The sequence below is a fragment of the Malaclemys terrapin genome, chromosome 8, assembly GCF_027887155.1.
Source record: "Malaclemys terrapin pileata isolate rMalTer1 chromosome 8, rMalTer1.hap1, whole genome shotgun sequence".
In the NCBI taxonomy this organism is placed as follows: Eukaryota; Metazoa; Chordata; order Testudines; family Emydidae; genus Malaclemys; species Malaclemys terrapin.
In genome coordinates this window covers 14,022,438-14,044,046 of record NC_071512.1, presented here as the reverse complement: position 1 = coordinate 14,044,046, position 21,609 = coordinate 14,022,438, and the positions used below count along the sequence as shown (strand labels likewise).

At 38.7% G+C, this 21,609-nt stretch overlaps 1 protein-coding gene across 7 annotated transcripts in view; it reads left to right on the top strand.

Annotated features, from left to right (window-relative positions):
- Window positions 1-21,609, top strand: part of RAPGEF6 (Rap guanine nucleotide exchange factor 6) — a 225,085-nt gene that overhangs the window by 64,836 nt on the left and 138,640 nt on the right. For all 7 annotated transcript variants that reach the window (XM_054038150.1, XM_054038149.1, XM_054038154.1 and 4 more), the window contains one exon: window positions 8,032-8,101. In XM_054038150.1, coding sequence (XP_053894125.1) covers window positions 8,032-8,101 — 70 coding nt within the window. The remainder of the gene's footprint in view (window positions 1-8,031; window positions 8,102-21,609) is intronic.

Below are 21,609 nucleotides of genomic sequence, written 5' to 3'. Positions count from 1 at the left end.
ATGGCTATAATATGTTGTAAACCTCATTTCTGTTGCTGAAAAATACACTGATGTTCATCTGACATCTACATGAGGGTTCAAGGCTTTGTACTGATCTAGCTACCTGGTATCTCCTCAGTGCCTGTGACTTCATATGAGCACTGTATTACACTGAAACAATGGTCTTGTCAACCAACAGCAGGATACTAATGAGTGCGGGAGATACAATTTATAGGAGCTGGAACTATGGTACGGACTCCTAAAAGAGAGAAGAATCGCTATTTTCCTTCGCACTCTCAGAACTAAATGCACAACTTCTTTTTTCAGTTTAGTGCTCCCTCAGTTTCTTCATATGCATGGATACAATACATACCCATCACACAAGTAAGCAAAAAATCCTCAGGCATAATTTCTAGGTATTTCAGTGGGAGACATTCTTGGTAGGGAGAGATTATCTCCATTTCCTGAGCAGCACTCGGATACTAAGATAAATGAGGGCATATAAGTATTTACATTGTAGTGATCTGTTTTTAATAAGAAAAACATGTTCTGAGTTTGGGGTAAGATTTTACTATTGGCCTTGTATGTACAGGCTCAATATGAAAAGGCTTTTATCTTGTCACAAAAATTGTCTTGCTCATTTGGAGTTTTTTATTTAGTAGCTTAAATTTTTATTTTATTGTTTGTTCTTTCCACTGCCACTAAATTTTTGTCTGTCTTTTCCATTCTCCAAACATTGTTCCTTTTGCCCTTTCTCATGCCCAACTCTCTCTCTCTTAATTTGATTGAAGCTGAACTTAGTTTATCCTTGTTTTAAATATTACATACAAAACTGTAACTATCTTATTTAGTTTGCAGAGTCAAGTATTCATAAATTAGGAAATGCCAGTTTAAGGTTGCTTGTGCAATCTTAATTTTGCTCTGTTGAACATATGTAGTATAATAATTTTAATTCTCTGATCATATACTGCACTTTTCCCTTCAATTCCTGCCTCATTCAGTGCACAGGATGGGTGGTGCTCAGAACTAACACCTGTTCATTTAAATTTTCCTCATTCACTTTGTGGCCCCTGCCTTATTTACTGCATGCTTATCCAGAGCCTGCTATTAATGCGCAAATATTCATAACCATGTCATCTTTTGTAGGGTGCTCATTGTTGTAGTTTTTCTATGCGTCATAAACATCAGTGAAATTATTTTCACAATGAGATAAAGTGTGTCATCTCCATTTTACAGTTGGGGAAGACAGACTTGTTAAAGGGTCATATAATAAGACTAGATCTTGGATCCTCCTAACTCCCAACCCTGTGCTTATTCCTTCAGCCCATACGGTCTTACTGCCAGCGGTGCTGAGCATTCATAGTTCCCATTGACTGACTGCAAACGCACTTGTCAGTGCTCAGCACGTCTGCATATCAGGCTCCAGGATTCTTGAGCTGAGCACCCAGAAAACAAGGAACACCTAATTAGTGGCTACTTGTCAAAATTTTACTTTTGTGACTGCTCAGTATTACATAGGTAGGGATGGAATGGAGTTCTGTGACATTCAGCTGCTTTAAGCACGTGAATCCTTTTGATTCCTACAATCCTGACTATATTAGCTGACCACAGGAGAAAGTTGTTAGTGTGCTTGTAGGGAAAATGTGTAGCTTTGGCTACGTGCTGGGTTGAGGAAGTGATTGGGGGAGCCTACCATAATAGTGCCCTCAAACTAGAGGACCATGTACTGAGTCTCGTGAAGGGGGATTGCAAGGTGGGTCTTCCCATTCCACAGAGGCTGCCTGCTTCTGGGATTCTTGGTGTAGTGTGTGCTGCTACTGCGTTGGTGGCAGTTTGGACCTGGCCCTTTAGAATGTCCATGTCCAGTTGTTTTAGCATTCTCTCAGAGTTAGTAGATAACACAAGTGACAGAAGGAAAATGGTGATTTTTTCCAAAGGCTATACTCAGCTAAATGTGAACAGAGAATCACTGGACAAAGAAAAGGCACTTCTTTGCACCTAGGACTTTTTTCCCTACTGAATTTTAAAGGCCTGATACAAACAATGGCGATGTTGTATTTTCTCAAGAAAAGGTCACAAAAATCTTTTAAAGTAGAAGTGTTAGGAAACCTACGAATAAGGCTTTGCAACTAGTTGTTGCTATAAACAACAATAATCATAAACCTTTACAATGTGTTATCAAATAAAAAACCATGTTTCATATTCCTTACAAAAATACAGGCCTAAAAACCTTAACTATGTCGTAAGTCTTACAAGCTAGAGTTAAAATGAAATACAGTGGGGTAGAGTTAGTTTAAGGAAAGCAAACAAATCTTAATAGAGGTCTAATTTATACATTAGTGACAGTCTGATTTTATGCACAACAGCAAGGTATATGAAAGTTGATGCTCGATATCTGGTCTCTTTTCACTGAGTACAGCAATCGGCATATGAATTTAGGATAGACCTGGCATGTAGCCCATACTGTGTGCTGAATTTTTTCCCTTCTATGTTTGTCAATCTTCTAACATGATCTCTGTGACTTAAGTCTGGTGGGAGGGATAGTTCAGTGGTTTTGAGCATTGGCCTGCTAAACCCAGGTTTGTGAGTTCAATCCTTGAGGAGACCATTTAGGATCTGGAGCAAAAATCTATCTGGGGATTGGTCCTGCTTTGAGCAGGGGGTTGGACTAGATGACCTCTGAAGTCCCTTCCAACCATGATATTCTATGATTAAGTTGCATAAAAATATTGGAATTTAAGTTGAACAAAAAAATATCCCTTTTGTAATTATGAAATTATAATAGGTGTGCTAAAAACACCTTGGCAAGTATAGTATTTTACTATGTGTACATTGACAGCATTCACAATATACTCTGTATTTATCTAATAATAATGACACGTTTTTACATGAGTAGAGAGCCTTTAGGTTAGATATGCACTATACTCCGAGCTGCACAGTTTAAAAAAAAAAAGGGGGCGGGGGCAAGAGACTTGTGAGAACAGGTCCCAGCAGGGTAAGGAGACAGGGAACAAAACATTAGGCATCTAGCTGTAGCAAAATGAAAATTCTGAGGCTGCATGTGTCTGTATATGAGAGAGTGTGTGCCAAATTCCATAATTATGAAATCATGGAATCCATAAGGCTTTAACTCAGATGCATAAGGCATATCTCAGAAATATAGTTTTTCTTTTTGAACTGTGGAAGGCAACATTCCATAAGAGCTTAAAAACTTTTTTTTAATTGTATACTGAGATTTTGGAGCACAGTTGTGCAGCAGAGGATGAATTGTGCAGCAAATTAAGCAGTCAGAGAATTGCAGAATATATGGGGCCCTGAGAATAGTATTTTTTACTCCCACAACTAGCGTGCATGCTCGCGCGCTCATTCATTCATTCTCTCTCTCAAAATCAATAAAATAAAGGTCGGACTGAGTGTAGGACCTAGGAAAGCAGGGAGAATTGCCTTTTTTAATTCAAGTAAGTGATGAACAACTGTTAATTTATGAAATGCAAATGAATACATTTTAGGAAACTTTATATTAAGATTTTTTTTATGAACAGCAAAAATGTTGAAAACATCATTTAATATTCTTCAGGTATAATCCTCTGGCTATCGCCAGATCAAGTAATTATAGTGCACTTGTTATTGTCTTGAAGACAATAACTAGCCAAGTGAATATTAGGGGACTCAGATTAGTTAGCCAATTAATCTTCAGGTGAAAGTTCTGCAGGCAGATGGGTAATAGGTTGAAGTTGTGCTGTGCAAATAGATCTACATCTATTCTTCCACCTGTGCCAATAAGACTTACAGGAGTTACTCTACCAGCACTAATGGATGTTACTGTTTGTAAATCTTCTCACAGGGTTGGGATGGAAAACAAGATCTCTCCCTAAGAGTAATTTCATTGCTTTATTTGGTGCCTACTCTAACTATTGTTTCCTCATGTTAATGCTGTACTATAAGCCAAAGAGGAATTATTATAGCTTTTAAGCATTTGTTGAAATTTGTAGGAGGTTAACTACATGTGCGCAAGTCAGCAGAACGCTAATTGATATAGCACTGAAGCTAGCCATTTGTATTTCATTGAAATGTGTGCAGTAACTTATTAAAAAGAATGTTAAAATGATTATTTAAAAATATGATCTGGCAAAAAAGAAGTTTCTGTTAAAGCTGTTCTTTCATAATTCAATCAATAAAACAGTACATGTCATGGTCAGTCAACTAAACTTGACTTTGACTTGCAAAAGTGAGTCATTTGTTCTTCAGGGTTAGCAATGAGTTTTGTTGTCACTGGCGCATAGCCCATTAAGATTGAGTGGTCAATAATGGTACAATATTTTGATAGTGTAAAACCGACTGTGTAAGGAGCTTGATCTTTCTTACTGTCAGTATATACTTTGCGTTTATTAACGTTTATTCTCACTTACGCAATTGCCAAATGTTGCGACATCAGTAAGGAGATGAATTTGTGAATGGTTGTGTATATTTATGTAAACAAAGTAGTATTTTGACAACATTGAAATTGTATTGATCATGTTCCCCTTGAACAATATTCTGGGTAAAATATAATTTACTCAGAACTTATTGTGTGTGTGTGTGTGTGTGTGTGTGTGTGTGTGTGTGTGTGTGTGTAAGAAAAGTATTTACCAGTCTTAAAAGAAAAGTGCTAAAACTGTTTGTTCAATAATGCACTGTACTGTATTGTACACCATACATAGCTTTACAGTGATGTTTTAAAAATATTGTCAACTTTTAATTTCAAATTGCATGGGATTGAAACTAATTGACTGAACTGTTTAAAGAAAGGTTTAACCTAAAGGAGTTTTATTTTAAATATTTTTGATAAGTAATCATTTTGAATGGTAACATTTTTAACTTTCATCTGTAACACTTCTTTGTATTCAGATTTCATCCGAAAGTTAAAAAAGATATTACACTATTGTGTATATGTGATAAATAGGTGCAGTGTCATAAAAGGACAAAGTAGTCGCATACAGTGCAGCACCACTAAACCTCGCTGTATACTGAAGTGAAATAGGCAATCACTCTTGAAGGTGAATTAATTTAGTACCCTATAGCTAATGAAAGAACTTTCCCAATGTTTTAATTCTAGAAGAATTATATTGCAGGACCACAGGACACCTTGGATAGATACGTTAGACTTTGGTGCAGAAATAATAAAATGGAATTCCAACCAGTCCTGACCTAGAGATGAACTGCTTGAATTTCCTTATATTTTATAATCGCATGCATCATGCAAAGAGTGGGCAAACTAGTTATAAATATAAGAATCAACAGAATCATAAGAACGGCTGTATTGGGTCAGACCAAAGGGTCCACTTAAACCAATATCCTGTCTTCTGACAGTGACCAATGCCAGATGCCCCAGAGGGAATGAACAGAACAGGTAATCATCATGTGATCCATTCCCTGTTGCTCATTCCCAACTTCTCGCAAACAGAGGCTAGGAACAAACAGGAGATTGTTTGAGACTATGATGTCTGGGTCATGCACTGTATGGAAGAAGCATGACAGAAGACACAAAATTTAGCCAGCAGCTGCTAGTGTGGATGTCCCACTCTGAAACTGACATATTTCAATATGGAAATCCTGCTCTAAAAGCTTCTTTGCTGTTACAGTACAAGCAGGGAACATTTTAGTCATTATCGTGATTACTGTGTGGCAGTTGTTCTATTTAAAGGCTATAGTTTCTAGAATACATTATCAAAATCCAGAATTTGACAGTTCAAATTGCAAAGCTCCTACTGGTCATAATGCTTTATCATAATAACTGTTAGGATAGTTAACTTTGTTGCTTGGAAGGATCTGAGGTTTCGCTAAAATAGCTGCATGAAAGTGTCTTTATAGTTACACTGGTCTACAATTTTTGAGAAGTCGTCTGCTTCAGAGAGAAAATGTGCTATTTATTATGTATTTTGATGTGCTGAATTCAAATATGACAATTAAAACAACTGATTGGCTACTGTTTCTAAGAAATTTAAGTTTTTACATTTTATGTCTACGTATATTGTGTAGATAGTAGAGTTTTCATAAATTGTAAACCTAGGTCTTTTCATGTGTTTATGGTTGCTTTACATGATAATATTTCACCTGTCCTGTTTATGTAACGCTTTAAAAATCAGCAAAAGGGTTATATAAATAAAATTAAATGCAAACTTTAACATAAGAATTTGTGTTCTTTAATATGTGAAGCGTGCTGTATTCTGCATTGACTTCTGCAAGAGATGGTACAAGTGTAGATCCAATTGTCTGACTATCTTACTACTGGGATTTATCTCTAAATACTGTTCTCTTCAACCACTGTGGGTTGATCTTCTCCTACACACTGAAATGTCTTCAAAACAAATGCTGTTTTATGGTTTCAGAAAATAGCAGATATTGGTAAACACCTATAAAAATCATTGTGACATGTCCCCGTGTGCAGGGGACAAAGAGTGGGGATCTCTGATAAAATCGGGACTACTGACAATCCTAAAATAATAGACCTTCAGAATGACTCAAGGAATGTACTACAATGAGGAGGAGGAGTAAAAAAAAACCCTTGTTTGTCCTTGGCCTAGCCCCTCTAATTTGAGATCATATGTTTATAATATTAATTTCTCCCTTTTTTGCTAAATACACAAAAATGGCTTAGGCTATTGCACAAAATGTACAGTGCTGAACTCTGTAAATCATACAGTTCTAAGCTCTCTTTCTTGGCGGCATATCTGACTTTAACGTTGTTGATCTCTTCTCTGCCATCTCATCCCCATAGCATCCAAGGATTTTTTTTTTATCCTTCTGCCTTCTAACAAAACCTGAAGCGCATCAGGGAATAGAATACATATAAGTCGGAGTCTGCATCAAGTTATTACGTGCGCTAGAATCAACAGCTTGTTCAGTGTTTTAATAAAAACAGTTTTGGTTAACCCCCACCACAACAACTGCCACTGTCTCCGGAGAAGAAAATAACTACATGTCAAAATGGGGGGAAACAGACATAGGAGAGAACTCATTATAGTCTCATTGTAAGTCTGTAGTCTCAGCTGAGACTTCAGCTCTGACAGCAGAGAGCACAAAGAGCAGCACACCAAACCAGGACGCATTAATTCACTGAGTTATTGTGTTGATCCTCTTTCTAACCTTTTTTCTCTTTTAAATATTTGGCCAACTTAGATTTTTTAAATTTTTTAAATAATCACATGCAAGCTCCTGTAATTTTGTCCCTTTCCTAATATAGGAAGTTTTGAAAGTTTTGGTAACACTTTCTGAAGACACTCATCTATATTAGAATTCTTAGAAAACAGCACTTTCCATTTATCGCTAATGGTTATTGGTGCTATTTTTATGAAATGGCCAGATTTTGAATGCTCTGAGGCTGTTTTTATATTACTTCGCCACTGTTGCATTTTGTGACCATATGCATGTCACTTAACCTGTATGGGCCTCAGTTTATGCACTTGTAAAATAGATACACTGTTTTACCTAGTAAAATGCCAAATGATAATGGTTAGGAAAGTGGCGTATATTGTTCACTTATTGAAAAACAAGTTGTGAAGCCTCTAATTTGTACATTTACTTAATAAAAATTATGAATATATGGAACCTTTGTATTCCTATAAATGTCACACATCTTTCACCTCTGTTTTGTTCTACACCTACATTTTATACTTTCTCCCTATTTATATTGTCAGCTTTTTATGGCAAAGGCTGTTCTTTTCTTTTGTCTTTTCTCTTCCTTTTTTTCTTTTCCTAAACAGCATCAACCCAATGGAGTTCTGTTCATGATTGGATTCTCTTGACTCTAGTATAATATAAATAATAATTTCACAGAAGTATCCTGCTTATATAAAGTACTTGGAGATGCTCTGATGAGAGGTGCTGTACAAATTCAAAGAATTATTAATGACAGTGTGAGAAAATTAAATTGTAGTCTCAAGTATAGTAGTTTCCATGAACTTTCTTTCTCCCCCCCACTCCCTTAAGTTATTGAATTATTCACCTTCTGTTAACTATTTTTACCCCCAAAATAGGTAAAATGTAATGTTTTTTTCCACTTTTTTTTTCCAGTTTTGGCAAGCAGTCTGGAGGAAAAAGAGGATGCGAGTGTATTATATTGGAACCTTCTGAAATGATCGTGGTAAGAACAGACTTTTAAAAATGTGCTTAATGCTTCTGTATATTTTAGCAACTGTTTTGTACCTGGTAACAGAAGGCTTTTTGTAAAGCTTCTTATAAAATTACATTAAAATTGGCCTGATTTCAATTATACTCAGTGCTACCTTTTCATGACAGCAACAGTTATGTAAATTTAACTAGATGGGTAATGATGATGATTAGGATTGTAATGTCAACCTTTCTAAAATGACTCATTTTTTTCTGTTTCACAGACCCACCAGTGCTAACTAATTGGGTACTCCTCAGTCAGCATTAGTCAGTCCTACTGTATATGTTCATATATTTTATCCCCCATTTTATTCCTTTTTCACTAGCTCTCCCAGACATGCTATCTCTGTTAGCTAAGGTACTCTTGTCCTTTGCGGTTCCACTTAATATGAAGACTTGTGGTGAAGTAGGGAGGCATGTCGGGAGCAGTGGTGGAGCCAGGTTTTGCAACTGGCGGGGGGGCAATTGGTTATTGGTTGACTGCAGAGTGAGCCCAACCTGCATTCATGCGACAGCAACAGCTCCTATCCTGCGGGGCTAGGCCTGGCTCCCCTCTCCAATTGTTGTGACATGACGGAGTCACTGGTGGGCCAAATTTGTGTGAATGGTGTTGCGACATGGCGCACAGAATTGCAGAACCACGTAACTCTGTGCCCCATGTTGCAATGCCCAGAGTGGGTAGCTGGGCCCAGCCCTGTAGTACTGTAGCTGCCACAGCCAGGTGAGTGTGGGGAGGGCTCTCTTTCCACCCGTGCAAAAATGCATGCAGTAAATCTCCTTTATTCGAATGAATAATATGCTTGAAAAGGCGCACACATACCCTTAAAGGACAATGGGTGGGGAGGGGGCAGTTTCACCCTTTAAACCCTCTCCCCGCATTAGCTCCACCACTGGTACTGAAGATTAGCCAGTTCTTGAAATTTGACTCTCTGATCTCAGATTTATTCTGCCTTTGCTGTTCCCGGCATACCTGCATGCTTTGGAAAAGCTAGGGAAAAGGCTTTGGTTTCTTTAGGATTATTAATACTGCCAAGTTCAGTTTGTGGATTGTGATTTGGGTCTTACCCACACTGACACACAAGTCCTATCAACAGCTGGAACATTGGAGCTGCTTTCCCAGAGTACATTCCCAACGTTATTGTCCTACTACACAGGGCCCTTCCAGAATGCTCTTGCATTGTACTGAGACCAGGCAGATCATCTTCAGGTTTGTCTTTCTATTATGCCGCTGTCAGGTGTGAAACAAAACTATTGTGGGACTATAACGTCTCTGCAGTGGCTGAAAGGCTCCTAATCGTTACCTCAGTCTAAGGCTTTGGCTACACTTGGCAATTCACAGCGCTGCCGCGGCAGCGCTGTGAAGTGCAAGTGTAGTCGCGCCGCCAGCGCTGCGAGAGCTGTCTCGCAGCACTGTAAGTACTCCACCTCTCCGAGGGGAGTAGCTTGCAGCGCTGTGAGCGAGCGTGCAGCGCTGCTTGCGCTGCACTTGCTGCACTTGCTGTGCAGCGCCAGTGTAGCCAAGGCCTAGCTTTCCAATCCAGCTTCCCTTGTTGGTAAACATGTTTAAGTTAAACTCATAGTGACAGTTTAAAAGCCCTGTTTGAAATGACTATACTGACAAAGGTCAGTATCTGAGCAGTAAAGAACAACGTGTCAGTTGCCCAGTAATATTTGGCTTCTGTCTGTCGCTTATCTGATTTTAACATTCTCTATTTGATAGTCTGTACCAGCACAGACACTTGGGGTATAGTTTCTCCCTAAGAGCAGATGGAGGGAGTTCATGAAGTCTTTTGATGACATTACACCTCAAATTTGAGGGTCTAGCTAGTCTGTCTTCAGTTGTTGCATCCTTCACCAGCTGGAGAAAGAATCCTCGTAGTAGCTGGGCTGAAGCAAGCTTTAAAGGCCTAGGAAGCCCGGTGGCATGTTATTGAATGAAGCAGCATTGATAGCCCATATGAGGTATGAACAGCGTATATGCCCACAACCCCATGCACCAAACTTCCCTAGCTGGCATCCATCATGACTGACTGTGACAAAGGTGCCAGGCCCCTGTCAAGGGCTCAGAAGGTGTCTGACTTTTTTGAGGACCCTTCTGCTTCAGTGACGGGACTGAACTCTGACACTGAAAAACAGGCTGGCAGGGAGAGGGTTTTAACACCAGTTTGTCAAAGAGGAAGGCCCTTGGGAAAGCACAGATTGGACCCAGCCCTTCTCCATGCGCAGAAGTCCTCAACCCCAGAACATTTCTTCTCCCTTTTCCCCCTCCCCAGCCTCCTAAAAAGATAGCCCCTTCCTCTAAATAGAACAGAGAGAGAGAGAGAGAGAGAGAGAGAGAGAGAGAGTGAGCAGTAGGCCGAGTGGAAGGTGTTGACTCTCAGATCTCCTGTGAGTTTGCTATAATGACAGTTAGGATAATCATCATTTTACTTTTGAACTGAGAAAATTTGATCTGGAATCCTTGAGACACAAACATAGAACCTGATGTGTCATTTGGAGCAGAAATTCACTTCAGTGCTAGTGTCACCCTTGTCCCCAGCTCCTGCTGCTGGGTGTGTCTGTGACATTATTAGAAGGCTAAGATCCTATCTCCATATGATGAGGGGGATGAACTATAATCCAAACACTGAAGAAAGGAAATTACTAAAGAGGGAACGTTTCCCCTTAATACCTTGAGGCAGAATTTAAAATTTTCATTGAAATATAGCTTGTAGTGGTGGCTGCTTGTTTTACAGTGCCCAAATGTGTGCTACGTGCCTGAGAGTACAAGTAAGATTACAGAGTTATTGCCCCAAAGAGCTCACAGTCTAATTCAGTGAAGGGGTTAGAAATAGTAGTAGGGAGAAAACTGGTGTGTGTTAGTTTTTTAACATACAGATGAATTTAAGTCATAACAATGACAAAAGTCACAATTACGTTTTTAAAGCAGTCTTCAGTTTTTCAGGTATCTAAAAGGGTGTCATAAGGAGGAGGGAGAAAACTTGTTCACCTTAGCCTCTAAGGATAGAACAAGAAGCAATGGGCTTAAACTGCAGCAAGGGAGGTCTAGGTTGGACATTAGGAAAAAGTTCCTAACTGTCAGGGTGGTTAAACACTGGAATAAATTGCCTGGGGAGATTGTGGAATCTCCATCACTGGAGATATTTAAGAGTAGGTTAGATAAATGTCTATCAGGGATGGTCTAGACAGTATTTGGTCCTGCCATGCGGGCAGGGGACTGGACTCGATGACCTCTCGAGGTCCCTTCCAGTCCTAGAATCTATGAATCAAGCACTAGATAAAATTAGTCTTTCCCTTTCATTTATAGTGAATGTTAGATGTTAAAAGTAAAAATAGTAGGTAGAAAGTTTTCGGACAGAAGCATGACTTTTAAGATTACTGTCACTTTAAGCAGCAATATAACAGGCATTTAACGGGTGACTGGCATTAGTAGTATAACAAGAAAAAAGGAAGCCGAGGCTGAGAAGTAGAACAGTTTGGCCCCCTTCCACAACATTTCTGAGGTAAGAAAATGCCATGTAAGTTCATGATTGTCCTTTATGCTCTCAAGAACAAGTGTTAGCTGTTGTGGTGGTGTTCATGATTTCTTGGACTCTTTCGGGCTGTTTTGATGGTGATGTGTACAGAAATACTATGTGAAATGCCTCTGGCATTATTTTGCTCGTTACCACTTCAAATTTTTGCCTGTTAACTGCTGCTACTGCTGCTGGTGGGCAGAGCCAGATTTTTATACCGTTCTAATGTAAAAACTGATCTGAAGTTCCCTGGAACTTCTATATCCCAGTCATAGACTATCCTACTTCCAAATTTAATTTCTCTGATAATTTTTAGGTTTTATATATTTACAGTAATTGTGATCCTTTAAATGAAGCAGACATTTTGAGGAGAGTTCTTGGGCCAAATCCTGCTTTGTGTAAATGTCCATGGTAAAGTCCATTTAGGTCAGTGGATTTAGACTCATTTAACTGAGAGAAGAATTTGGATCATTCTTTATAAGTAATTTAGGAACAATTTTTTTCTTACAATGTATTAATGCATAGTTTCATTGGTAAACCTGGTACATTGTTGTCTGGACAAATTGTGTTGCAACTCCTTTTTGATGTAGGAACTCTCTGAAGTGGGAAATGACTCATTTCTGTGACATGAAAAAAAATTCTATGATATTATTTGAGTTTTCCTAAAATGCTAATTGCTGACTCACTAGCTACCAATGTGATTTGCAAAATGACACAGAACATAATCTCTGGTCAAAATACTTGTAGGTGTACAAGCCTTAGGAAAATACTGATGCCCTTATTTGTAATTGAACCAATGATACCATAAATATATTTTAATTTAATATCTAGAAATATAATTGATCAGTCTAGTTATTTGGTAACCATCAAGCACATTGCAGATGTTACTGGAGAGAAATACATAACTTTTATACTCCTGTACTGTATTTTAAACTATTTGTGTTTAATAGTATGTATACAACTAAAAGTATTCTTAAATTCCAGTTAGGCAGTGCAGTGAAATATCTGGGTTTTTTAAATTCCTTTCTGGAACTTCAGTGTATTTTCCACCTAGGACAAGCAAATTACTAAAACACATTGTTTCTTCTCCATGATGTTAGCTTTCACCTTTTATAGCTAAACATAACTGACTAAATCGACAAAGCCTGTCACATTTCTACATGGAACTTAAAATAGAAAAAAAAAGGACAAGCTTGTGGTGTACACATGAGTAATTATCTTCACAGCCTCACAGGAGCCTTGAGTTCCGTTCCCTGACTTTCTCTCATGTTTAATTTGTTTTTCAGTTTTGTTTTTTTTGTTTTCAGTTACAAATTTAGCAGTTCACCCATTTTATATGAGGACCAGATAAAAACAAGAAGTATTTGCCACTTCTCCACATACAAGTGCAGCATAGTTTATTAATAGGTTTGCTGACAGATTTTCTCATCTCTTGTTATCTCCTCCTTCTTCCTAGAATATAAATCAATTTCTTAAGGGGATTCCTCTGAGAACTGACCCGTTTTAAAGGCTGTAAATGTGGTCAGCCTAAGCTAAGTTAATGAGGATAACAGATCGTACACGAATGGGCATGGCAAATCATATTTAGGAAACTAGGTGATTTACTGGATTAACAAATAGACCTGTTTATTGTTAAACTGATGGTGTTAATCATATCCTAATTGACGTAGCCAAAAGTTGCAGCAGATCTAAATGTATTGCAGTCTCTTCCCCCCTTTCATTCGTGGCGCTTCCTTTTTTCTTCTTTAGGTTCAAGCAGATGATTTCACAAGAGTAGCATGGTGTTTGTGAATAGAAGGATGTTACCTACTAGCACGGGCTGTTGAGTAAAATTGAGTAAGATCATGTGATCCTAGTCAGTTTCTCTTTGCATCATGCTTTATGGGAAAAGCTGCTCCTTACAGAAATGCTCTGGTACTTCTAACTCTGCAGCTGTGAGTACTAAGTCAATAAAATTACATCTTTGACTAGAGACTACCCTGTTAAATCAGTAATTCTAGTCTTTTCTGTTACACGCTGAAAATAAGGACTAATACTGTGACTGTGTACTTTAGAAACATCTAAAAATTGCTTCTTGTTCTCAGGCTAATGGACTGCTGCAGAGGCAGACGTATATCCTGGTAGTGAGAGAGAGGCTGCCTACTGTTGTTTTAACAGTGGCTTATCTGGTCAAATAAGTTAAGACTATGAAATAAGATCCACCATGTCCCTCCCCCTGTGTTCATGATAGAGGACCTCAATAAGGGAAGGGTGAAAAATTAGGAGCATCTCAGAGGTCCATTAATGTATATCCAAAACCCTGTCTTCATAAGGACCGGGGAAGCTCCTTCAACAGCATATTCTACATCACAACCTTCCAGGGATGGAAAACAATAGCAGATTATTTTTTTCAAGATGACTATTTTTTATTCTCAAAATCTAGATTGCCTGGTTAATTTCTGGTATCTATAAATATCCACACACTCTTGTTAGTGTTTGTAAACTAAAGAAATTAGCAACGTTTATCTGTGGCTTTCTTTACTTTGACTTAGTAAAAAATGTAAAGGTTCTGCTCTAATCTCAGATACTTAGATGAACACTGTCCTATCTTCCAAATGCTGTTGCTGTGCTTAGAGATGCAAGCCCATCTGTCTGAATTGAGCCCTAAATATAGAATGAAGATAGAGGTACACTTGCTTAACAGTTGCAACTGATGTTTCCTATTTACCTGGGATATAAGCATCTGTCAAAATGTGTCCCAATTCTGGGAGGTAAGAGGGTATGGGGTGAAGAGCCCCTGAAGCTGCTGGGATGCCATGGGCAGATGTGGGGCCAGACGCTGAAGAATTGATGCGGGTATGAGAGTATAAAATTAATTGATGTGCAGATACCGGGGCACATAATTAATTAGTGTGAAGCACAGGACAACTTCATTAGCTTTTTGGAAGAAGCTAGAAAGCCCTTTGTACCCTCAGGCAGTGCTTTATACAAATTTGCATAATTTGATTTCAGTTGTATCTATTAGGGCGAACTCCTGCAATCACGGCCAAATTGGTGCCAATTTGGGAGTGGGGAGGAAGAGATCAAAAATCAGAAGATAAGATTTAAGTTTTTTGGTCTTTCTTAAAAGCTCATGAATGTGGGGGTGGCCGAGTCCTGACTCATGATTTTTGGGGGCAGGCAATATTGAAATAGACCACCCCCCTAGAAAGAGGTTTATTGAACTCAGAACTCAATTTAATTGTCCAGTAAGGCATGCTGCATTATCTCAGCTTACAGTGTGTTTGGTTTCAATGGTAAAATTATTGTTCCATTTTCTAAAAACAGTATCATTTGAAACTTATTGAGGAAAATAACCTCTTTTCAGAAAAGTATTGTCTAAGATTTAAATGGTCAAATCGTTGTAGGTTCTCTCTACCTGATTCAAAGAATTTTCCTCAGTTCAAATGAGCGTCTCTTTAATTAATTAAAAATGTATTATTTTAAATTCTCTTGCAGTTTAAGGGAGCAGGTGCACGCATGGGTGTGGGTGTGTAAAGATAACAAATTTATTGTTTCTTGTCAGATTTGTATATTGACAAGTTTTCTCAATTTCCAGCTGATTACTCTAAGGTTCTTGAGAAATAAGCATATGAACATTGTTTTATATTGTGCCTAAGCACCAGTGTGACTGATGCCACTGCATAATACAAAATTATATTACCAGTCCTCTTAAAATTTAGCATTTCAGTATAGCTATTCTTTTAATAGCTATTTTAATATATTTGTAAGTGTTTAAATTAGGTATATATTCCCTTTCTTTTAAATGCTGAGAGATTTCCTCTGTACTATTTAATTGCTTTAATTTTGTGTGATTATGGTGGAAGAAAAAGTTAGGTTAATTGTACAAAGAGGTATTGATAGGAAGACACCTGTACTGTACAGAAGATTCCATGTTCTTCATACTGATAGCAATATTGCTCTTTGTTTGTGCGGGAAAATATCTGACCAGTGACATAATTAGTTTTCTAGTCTACTGTTTCTGTACTTTCAACTGGTGGTTAGGAAATGTAATTTTCAATTGTAATACATCTAGTAGCAGTGTATTTATAAAAGCATTATTCTTGCATCATCTAGTTCATGCTACTGCTTTCTTATTCCACATAAGGCATGGATGTTGATATGTATTTTGTAGAGAAGAAGGCATGATTCATTAAAAGAACGATATGGCTACAAGATAGTGTAATTTAAAAAACAAAGATGTGTTTTAAAAATATGAGCCTTTCATTTGTATTTTTAATAGTTTGCTGTCGCATACATTTCCTGCTTTGATGTATGCCTGTGACCTACTCTTTTTCATCATCTTTTGTGTCCGCTCAGCATGTTTAGGTTAAAGTTGGATCACATGATATCTATTGAGAATAATGGTGATCTAACTCCCTTTGGTTTATCATCCTCATCTTACTTGGAAAACTGGCTCATTGTGAGAGTCGGTCTACTTTTCAAAAACACATCTAATATATCACAAGACTCAAAGCTTTTTATAGAAGTTACCACATGCTAACCGCAGACCCATATTATTTCTGTTCTGTCTGACCTATACATCAGTGTGACAATATTCTTTGATTTATTCCTACCTAATTATGTCAAAAAGGCATTTTCTCCTAAATTTTGATGTCCTAATCCTAGAAATTTATAGCCACCTCTGGGCCAAAAAGTCATCCTCTAGAATAGGCATGTTAGAGGCTCTGTGCTGTGATCCTCTGTATTTTCAGCTGTTTTCAAAATATATTTTACTTAGTGCTGGGTTCAACTTTCCATTTTAGTGAACCTATATTGTTACCCAGGAACACTGTATCATGTCTGCAGTATCTGTATTTTAATCCTTTGACAGTTGGCAATTCATCTGTGGAGCTACACATTTTGGAAATCAAAAGACAACTGATTCTCTGTTCTTGAGAATAGAGAATGTTCAAGGCTCCCCAACACTTCATTCTTTTCACAGGAACATAAGAATTGCCATGTAGGATCACATTAGTGTTCCAAGTACCAGGCAAGTACCAGATGCTTCAGAGGAAGGTGCATGAAACCCTGTAATGAATAATTTTGAATAACCAGCCCACATGGGAAGTTTTTCCCTAATGTCTCTCAATTAGAGGTTGCTAATGGCATGAAGCATGAGGGCTTATATCTCTCCTCCATTTTCCCCCCCTCCACCTCTCCTCACAATACCCATCATCAGGTTTGACAAGTGAGCGCATTCCAATATCTACAACAGTGGCAGATTGACATCTCTATGGAGTGATGAAGCTCATACTCTTTAAGAAACAGCACACAAAAGGAATGGTTATTTAATGTTTAGAAAAGGTGGAAGCATTGCTACTAATAGCTATCGGAGTGTGGTCCCATCTGGAGTTCCCTCTTAAGGTGGGTCATAGCAGGATACGTGTGCTTGCCTCTATTTCCCCTCTTAGGTAACCCAAGGATTCCACTTCAGACTGTCTTGCTTCAATAATATCCTTCCTTGAGGTTGGTTTATTAATAAAATCATAGTGCAACTCAGTCCATAACAAAAAGTCCCAAATATAATCCACTTCCCACACTGAGTGGATATAGTTCTTAAGTCCTTACTCTTCCTAACAGGACCTTCCATCAGCCTCTGCTGGGAGTCTCTCCATACCATACTCTGGCGTCTTCTGCCATACCGATGCTCCTTCTCAGTCCTCTTTAGTCCCTCTGCCAGCACAGCCACTCTAGTCCTTCTTGACAGTGTGAAGCCCCACTCTTCTCAGTGGGAACCCCCAGAGCCTGTCTGTTGGGAGATCATCCTTGCTAGGGAAGTATCCCTCAAACCCTCTCCACTCCTGGCACTCTTACTGTTCTCTTGTGTGCAACTTTCCTGTCCTGGAGATGTTTGTGAGTAAGCCACTCTGCTGCTCCCCTGCCTTCAAATAAGTCAAGTTGGAGTGAGCTGATGAGGGACTGGCTGTGCTCACCCTGTAGCACTGGCATGCATAGTAATTTTATGGAGAAAAATGGCAAATTTTACAAAACCATTTCAAGTGTATTTTAATGGAAAATATTTGCCAAACAGTGCTTTATATGATGTGAAAAGTGTGTCAGCGCAAACAAGAAAAATAGGGGAAGAGCTTCCATTCACTTTGTAGAGTTATTTTATTTTATTTTAGCACCCCTTTGACTAGAGAAATGGTATGGGAAAGGCTAGGTCTCCTTTCTGCTAAAATACTTGCTTCTCCTTCTGTTCCTATATATAGTATAATTCCTCTCAGGCAGCTGTGAGCCTGGCCTGAAGAATGAATTGTTGAGAGCACCACAGAGAGGAGGGAAAAAAGAGAGAAATTTATAGTGAGTTAGGTTGGCTTGAATTTCAGTCCCTGCTAGAAATATTCTTGGATTTTGTATAATTTTTTTCCTACTTTAATCTCTTCCATGATTTTTTTTCCAGCAATTTAATTTTCTTAAAGACATGCATCTCAAATTTTTGAGAGACGTAGATCAGTTTTGGTCCTCAGGAGCTAGTGGAGGGTATAAATGTCTATGTAATGCTTTGTATTAAGGTTTTATTTATAAATGGTTGATAATGATTAATAGATGTTACAAGCATTTTACAGATATGAGGAGTGTGTATTGTATAAATGGTTGTTATATCCCCAAAAATGACATTAAAACATTAAAGTTGCAAAGTCAAGCACTCAAAAGTTTGGAAATTTGAGAGTTAAATTTGCCTGTGCAACTTTAATCAGCTTCTTTGTAGGTATAATGTTAGTCTTTAATTACATGATCACATCCTATATTTTCCACTGGAGCTTGGCTCCTGCCCATTCCCATCCTCCCTATCCTGCTGCTGCTTCTTCCTTCGCTCTCCCCAGCTCTTGCCCAGTGCCCATCTCTGTCTATGCACCCCACTCCTGTCCCTTACCCTATTCCTCTGCTTCTGTCCGTGTCTGTCTCCCCAACCTTCCATGCTCCTAGCCTTTCCTCTTCAATCCTCCCTACCCACCCCAATACACACTGCCTGGGATCAGCAGGAGGAACTCTGAGAGCACAGGAGAGACAATCTCTCTGCCCCGAGTTACAGTGCTTGGTGCCACAGTGGCCCTAGACAGGTGGAAGAAGCAGTTGCAAGGGAAAGTCCTGCTAAACCTCTGCAGCCCCAGGATGGAGCATGCTCAGTCACTCTGTGGAGATGATGCATATGCGGTCGGGTCTTCCCATAGGAGCTATCAGGAAATGGAGCATGTTCAGCATAGATGGAATCTTTGGAGAATTGAGCTGCCAAACTTCTAACAAGTCTTTACTGGGCATGTGCGATATGAGATTTTTAGAGGTTTATAGCGTGGCCAGATTTGGGGATATTTTATGGCAAAAGTTGTATTATTGACACCACAGTGATCCCACTGCCAGATTTCAAGTCCCTGCTAGAGCTACTCTTGGAAGACATTTTTAACATGGGCAAAACAATGGTGGTTTTTGTTTTTTTGGTTTTTTTTGCTAACCTTTTTCTCAGAAATGGCTGAATCATTTTTGCAGAAATTTTTAAAACAAAGTCTGTCTGAGGCAGACATCCAGTACGGAAAACTTCAGCCTGTTTAAGTTTAGCAAAGTTATAAGCACCCAAAAACACAGCCTTTATATATTAGGACAGGGGTAGGCAACCTATGGCACGTGTGCCGAAGGCGGCACGCTAGCTGATTTTCAGTGGCACTCACACTGCCCGGGTTCTGGCCACTGGTCTGGGGGGCTCTGCATTTTAATTTAATTTTAAATGAAGCTTCTTAAACATTTTAAAAAACTTTACATACAACAATAGTTTAGTTATATATTATAGACTTATAGAAAGAGACCTTCTAAAAAACATTCAAATGTATTACTGGCACCCGAAACCTTAAATTAGAGTGAATAAATGAAGACTCGCACACCACTTCTGAAAGGTTGCCGACCCCTGTACTAGGAAGTGTCAGGCAATGTTAACTATAGGCATCACTACTTGCACTGCCTATAATAAACACATTGGTGGAAGCTGTTGTAGATGGTTATAAGTCATGGTTATAACCAATCTATTGACTTGCTGGATTCTACAACAATTGATTGATCATTTATTAACTCTAACTACCTATAAAGGTTGCTTTAATATAGCCTACTATTGTAGGTTTTGAGACTTCTACTGCTTTGGATGGGATGGGAATCAGAATTCTGTAGAAAATAGGATGCTTACATATGCTGTAGTACAAAGGGCTTCCCAGCTTTTTTGGTATTTCTTTTCAGTTGAAGGAAGCAGGTGCCTCAGTTACTTAGTTTCCACTAACAGTTGATTGATTAGTTCTTAACAGAAAGCAAAAACATTTTCATGCCTAATTTGCTTAGTTTTCAGTTAGAATGAGGGAAGAAAAATAGCTTCCTCTCACAGTATAGTACAGTATTATTTTGCCACAGTCTTCAGGCTCTCTGAAAATGGAACAGTCAGTCATGTTGTGAACTTCCGTGTCAAAATTATATATTGTTGTGTCTGCTCCTGCAAGGTGCTGAACACCCTCAGTTCCGATTGTCGTCTGTGCAACGAAGCTAAGCACCTTGTCCTAACTACTTAACAGCTCATTGGACTCTAGACAGGGGCATCAGAACAGGGAAGGCCCCGGGGGTCATGGTCGCACCACTTTTTACTGGTGGTAAGGGTGAGTGATGGGACGTAAGGGAAAGGGTGGAGAGGAGTGAGCAGGGGGCATGGCCTCAGGGGAAAGAGGCAGTGCTGGGCCTCGGGGGAAAGAGGCGGCATGGGGGCGGGGCCTTGAGGAGAAGGGTCATGGCCTCGGGAAGGGGTGGTGTGGGGAGGCGAGGCCATGGTTTCGGGCGCCGGTGGCCCCCCCACTTTTAGGAAGCTTCTGCCGTTCCTGACTCTAGAAGCATATAATACATTTAGTAAAGCACTGCATATATTGTGTGTTTGTGTGTGCACATGTAAGATGAAATGAAGTTTAGTTCATTATTTTAGCTACTTTAATAGGACAACTTTATAAGAAGCTAAACTTCAGGATTTTGGCCATGGCCACTTTCATGGGTCTGACAGTGGTGTTATCACTAAGTAAAAACCCAATTTTTGCTTTAGTCTTTTACCTCTGCCTTTGCAAACCTATAATAAAATCCCTGTGAAATATTGTTAAATGCTAATGGGACACCTGCTAAGTGGCCTCCTTTTTGGTACCAGTGTGGTGTGAGGTTGAAATTTTTGTATTGTTCCCAGCTGTGATGTCAGATTTGCGTCCGCCTGGTCAGTTCACCAGTCATGAGCATAATGTCTCGTATATTGCCTTGCTAGAAAGGAAATTATACTGTCTGTTTTCAAGTGATGTTATTTTTTTCTCCGTATTTAAAAAAAAAAAAAGTTTAAAATGTAAAGGATTATTTATATTCTCTCCCCTGACATAGAGACCTGCTGCCTCAGTTAATGTAGAATGTGAGTTGTGTTTTAACATATTCATGAATAACTTCTGTGTTCTTAGTTACTTGCTTATTTACTGTCTTCCAACTCTTTTTGTCTCTTTTTTGTTTCCATTCCTCCTTGTACACTTCTGAACCTGAGTAAATTTACGAAGGTATACTGAGATGACTGCTAAGATTCAATAAAGCTGCCAGTCTCTGTTTCAGTAGGAATTTTTTATAGCTGTGTTTTTGAATTTCCAAATTTAAATCTTTTAAATATGTGAAATAAGAAAGTAGAAACTGCTATGTATTAAAGATCGGTTAGAAGAATTCTTTGCGTGGATGTAGCCTTATTTGTATATACATGTCTGTTCTGTTTCCTGCTGTGATATGTTTTTCCAAGACACCAGAAGGAAATGTGGAAGGATGGGCCTGCTTCTTATAGGGGGGGGTGGGGGAAGGAATTGGAACAAGCTAGATACAAGTATAGTACTTAATATTGTTTACCTGTGTTCATATGTTTAAATACACTGCTTTTTTAAAAAATTTATACACAAATAAAGTTGACTGT